Raw genomic sequence first — 5,454 nt, 5'->3', positions numbered from 1 at the left:
TTTAAAGTATTAGGCCTTGGAGGAGGAAATCTTTATCTGCCCCAAGGAAGGCAGAGTGTTTAAGGAATATAAAAGGAAAGGCATTAGCATAAACTTATGTTTCTTTCCTGCAGAGTATTCTGGCTTTATAAACATTTTCTCTGAATGGGGTTTAAGTCCCAACATTGGACAAGAATTCAGGGTCCAATTAACTTGGTATCCTTTTGACTATGGGGCCAAAAATTTAATGATTCAGCTGGAATCAGGTAGACACTCTGTCCCTGCTTTCACTTAGTGGTCACATTTCCAGGGATTTGACCTGAGCTGAAGTGTCTTCCCACCCACTGGGGTTACTGCAATAGGTGAGGTGAGTGCGGCCAATCACCTCCAGGCTGGCCCAGGATCCAGCAGGATTCTCCATCCTCTCGCTCCCATTGAAGCTGGTGGGCCTCTGCGGGTGGCTCATGGGAGTCCAAGAGGAGAGAGATGATCACTTTCTCGCGATTGTCCCCGCCACCATGGGACCAGCTGGGCTGACAGTCTGCAGTGAGTCCCTGCACAGCTTGGACATGGAGTCCAGCCAGCGCCCCCAAGGTTAAGCCACACCTGACATTCCTTTGATCTTCTCAGCACAGGATCTAATCCCACCACCAGATTTCTTGGGCCGCCGTAGAATCAGATGGAGTGAGCAATTGCTCTTTGCAGGAAAGTCAATCCTAGCCTTACCCAGGGTTTTCAGGCCCTTTTCTTGCATGGAAACAAATGGAGACGTTACTCGTGCCCGCTCGAGCAAATCGAAGATCAACGGGATGACAAGTGATACAAGTGATTTCTTGCAGAAAGGAATCTCATGAGTAGATAAGCAGTAAAATAAAGCAGATTTCATTTAGAGGCTTTTAGGAAGGAGAAGGAGGGGGAGAAAGTAAGAGGGAGAACAACATGTTCGAGGAAGAACAACATGTTCAACAGAGAACACGGGCTTCTCCAAAAGTGTAGAGAGCTCCAGTATATATTCCAAGAGGGGAGATACAGGCGACATGTGCTTGGGTGCCACAAGTATGCGGGCAAGTGGACACAAGCACTCCATTGGCCCAGGTACCATATGCTTAACCTTATCTGGTCTAGGCTATCACCAGGTAAAAGTCTTACCAGGTCTTAATTCCTGTGCTTACAAGGTGGGTCTGAACAGCCCCAGGGCCAGGTGGATTTATTACTCTCTAAGAATTCCATTAAGGAGATTGGGGAGACCTTCCCTAATATAGTTGCCTACATCACTATCTGTATTGGTCCTATATAATCTGGGCTAACTGTCACCTTCATAGTATTGGAAAGGAGCTTGCTGTGTTTTCTTTTTGTTTTCTGTCTCAGTACATGATCTATTCTGGAGAATATCCCACAGAACTGAATTGTATAGGTGACTTTGAGGGCTGGAGGAACCTGTACATGTCTATTAATCCCATCTTTTCTAAATTCTCATTGGGAATTGCTGCTTCCATATTGATTTTCTCTTTTTATCTGTTGAAAATGTCATGTTAAAGTCTCTGTACCATGCGTAACTATCCTTCTGTCGACTCATTGCTTAGTAACATGGCTGATCTAAATGTCATGTTACCATAATTGCCCTCCACATACAAAAGGATATTATTTCATGTTTGTGTTGCTGTCTTTTGGGTTATATTTTGTGGCATATATTGCAGGTGCTCAGGGTTTACAGAATCAATTTTTGGGGCGGGGGGTAATCAAGTGTTCAAGGAACCAAGAAGTTTCAGAGATTAAAAGAATCTTGTGGGGGTGGAGCGATAGCACAGCAGGTAGGGCATTTGCCTTGCACTTGCCTGACCCAGGTTCAGGGGACCCAGCTCCCCTGAGCACCGCCAGGAGTAATTCCTGAGAGCAAAGCCAGGAGTAACTCATGTGCATAGCCAGGTGTAACCAAAACAGCAAAAAAAAAAAAAAAAAAAAAAATCTTGTAGTCAAAACACACACTCTAGCCTATTAAAAATATCTCTTTCCTGAGAAAGATGCTTTTAGAGTTAATATAACTTTTTTTTTTTTTTGGCAGAGTCTCTTGCCCCCACGCCTGGCTGTCTTCACCGGGTTCCCTCAGAAGGGGCGGGTTGAGTTTATCTCCCCACCTTGATCAGAGCCCCGGCAGTTGTAGACCTCCGGAACCCAGCCACAGCCATGCTAAGGACACTCTCCACACGTTCAGACGAGCCTCATGCATGAAGGAAGCGGCAGAGGAACCCAGGTGTGCTGGCTCTGGGGCCGAGATCTCCAGCGATGCTCAGATCGGGATTGGACCTCTTCCACCAGATTCCCTATTTTCCAGTAGGTAGGCAGTCATACCGAGAAATTGCTCCCAGCACCATGTAATCCCACCAATGGCCAACATACAGAGACTATAAAACCAAGTTCTGATAGCCTAGTTCTCCCTCTTGAAGAACCTGGGAAGCGACCAAGAATGTACTGCCCACACGGGAGAGCCTGGCAAGCTCCCTGTGGCATGTTCATGTGCCAAATACAGTAACAATGATGGGTCTTATTCCCCTGACCCTGAAGAGCCTCTAATGCGGCACCATTGGAAAGGATAAGTAATGAGAGACTGCTAAAATCTCAGGGCTAGGATGAATGAAGACGTTATTGGGCCCACTTGAGCAAATTGTTAATCAATGGGATGACAGTGACACAGTGATACAGTGATAACTTTTTATTGAGGCACATGAAGGTTTGTAAAACTTGAATCACTTTTTCTTAATCTTTAAATGCTTTCTATTAATACTTTTATCAAGACACAATGAGTACAGAACTGTTCAATTGAACAAAGAGTCAGCATTAAAAATTTTCAAACTTTAAAGTCACTATTTCCTAAATGCAAGATAATTTGAAAAAGTTTGAATAAGTTTGATTCAAATTTTCTAACAGATTTTTCTTACCTCTGCAGAGGTTATTCAAAGAGCAAAGCATGAAACTTATGACAAATATTTATGTTTTTTATCATTAAATTCTAAATGACACAACTCACCACTAAAATTTAATGATGTAAGTTGATCATGAAGATTTCTATGAGTCAACAATTAAAACATTTTTCTAAGACACTATTATTAATGACTTTATAGTATAATTTTCCCTTCTGTCAAAGAGCATATCAATATAGCTTTTGTCTCAGATGGTGGACTGTTTCATCATAACTTAATTTTGTTACAATTTAGTGGTTTATTTTTAATCAAAATGACCATTAGTCTCTCCCACAATTTCCCCATGGCATTTTTCATATCTCTGTTCCTGAAAGTATAGATCAAAGGATTGAAGAAAGGTGGAAAGACAGTATAAAACACTGCCACCATTTTGTCAAAGGAGAAAGAATAAGGAGGTCTCGCATACTCAAATATACAAGGGACAAAGAATAGAACCACAACAGCAACGTGAGAGCCACAGGTGGACAGGGCTTTCCTCTGTCCTTCCGTGCTGTGGTTTCTCAGAGAGCACAAGATGACACCATAGGACACAAGCAACAAGCAGAAAATTAGAATGCACATAAAGCCACTATTGGCCATGACAAAATAGCCAAAGATGTATGTATTTGTGCAGGCCAGCTTCAGTAATGGGTGCAAGTCACATAAGAAGTGATCAATGATATTGGGACCACAGAAAGGCAGCTGGGAAGTAAAAATTATCTGTATAGTCGAATGCAGAAAGCCCCCTGCCCAGGGTATTCCAATCAAAATGCCGCAGAGTCTTGAGTTCATGATTGAAGAATAGTGCAAGGGTTTACAGATGGCCACATACCGGTCAAAAGCCATGGCTGTAAGAACTATCAACTCTACCCCGGCAAAGAAGTGTCCCACAAAAAGTTGGGTCAAACAGCCTACAAAGGAGATGGTTTTCTTCTCATAAACATAATTGCCAATCATTGTTGGAGCAACAGCCGAGGAGATGCACACATCCAGGAAGGACAGGAAAGCCAGGAAGAAGTACATTGGGGAATCCAGGAGCGCTGGACTGCTCAGGATGGTCACCACAATCAGAACATTGCCACTTACAGTTGCAATGTAGATGAACAGAAATTGAACAAATATCATTTTCTGAATATCTGGATTCTGCGAAAGTCCCAGGAGGACAAACTCAGTAACAAAACTTTGATTTTTCATGATTTACCAGGAAATACTCAAAGTTACCACAGTGAGCATATAGATCTGCAATTAGAAGTATGACAGGCTCACATCAGACAGGTTTAAAATCACAGGCATACAAAAATTGGTGCACCTGTAGAAAATTTGTTCTTTATTGCTTCTGCAATGTGGTGGTAGTAGACAAGATACTGCAGAGGTTAAGGCCTTGCATGCAGCTGACCTCAGTTCAATTCCTTGCACTGCATTTAGTCCCCCTGAAAACCATGAGAAATGGCCCCTGAGCACCATCCCAGGATAAGCTTCTGAGCACTGCCAGGTTTGGCCTCAACCCAACCCCCCATAATGTATAATATCAGGAATAAAATTAGCAATATGCTAAAAGGTGTTCAGACTAAATGGGAAGGATATATGTTGTTAAATAGATAACCTGAGCTTCTGTATAGGAGTATGCCCACATGTGATGAATTTAAGAAATGATTTGATTTCAACTGTCACCTCTGATCACTCAGTAGCAGGGTGATTTTCAAATGATTCAGAGGGATTCTGAAGTGTACTCTAGTTCTGATGAAAGGAAAACTGTAATTTATAGTGATACCACATTATTAGGGCAATGCTTCTATGATCAGGAGAATGTAATAACTACAAAAATTTAAAAACAAGAACAACATTCTGAATTGTTAAAGAATCACGTCTCTCACTCATTAATTTCTTTAAAATATGAACTAATATGATTTTTAATGTAAATTAATGTAAATTATGCATTTCTTATAACAAACCATAAACTACAGGAAAATTATGGTTGTTATATAGACAAATAACACCACAATACAGGTGTGTTGAATATACTTTTCTTTCTTATTCATAATTTCAAAATATAATTCCTAATTCTTATGAGGTTAACATGAACCTGATATGAAAATTAGATATATCGGTTAAAAATAAAATTGAAAACTAATACCCTCATTCACACAGATGCAAAATCTCCAGTAAGTAATAGTAAACCTATTTCAACATTATTTTAAAATGGTTATACTTCATTATCAAGTGAATCTGGATGCCTATCTTACACAGTAGAGTTACTTTAGTGGAGTAAAGGCATTTACTTAGATCTAAATTGATAAAATATGTCAAGGAAAATAGGAAAAATTCTGCAAAGTTGTCTTTGGATGACTTTACTGATTTAAATTCATTGACAAATACAACAAAGCAAAATTAAACAAACGGGTCTACATCAAGCCAAAATGATTTCACACTATAAAATGAATGACTGCTAAAACATAAAGTCAAGGGTGAAAATATTTGCTCACCTTGCATATAGCAATTGGGTAATTTGAAATATATA

At 40.4% G+C, this 5,454-nt stretch overlaps 1 protein-coding gene across 1 annotated transcript; it reads right to left on the bottom strand.

Annotated features, from left to right (window-relative positions):
- Nucleotides 1–3,164: 3,164 nt before the first annotated feature.
- Nucleotides 3,165–4,130, bottom strand: LOC101538234 (olfactory receptor 4C15-like). The gene has a single exon (XM_004622066.2). It carries the CDS (start codon nucleotides 4,128–4,130, stop codon nucleotides 3,165–3,167), a length of 966 nt encoding a protein of 321 aa, XP_004622123.2.
- Nucleotides 4,131–5,454: the final 1,324 nt, after the last annotated feature.

This window comes from Sorex araneus, chromosome 6 (assembly GCF_027595985.1).
Source record: "Sorex araneus isolate mSorAra2 chromosome 6, mSorAra2.pri, whole genome shotgun sequence".
NCBI classification, from domain to species: Eukaryota; Metazoa; Chordata; class Mammalia; order Eulipotyphla; family Soricidae; genus Sorex; species Sorex araneus.
Note: the sequence above shows the minus strand (reverse complement) of the source record. Positions and strands in the feature narration are given on the sequence as shown.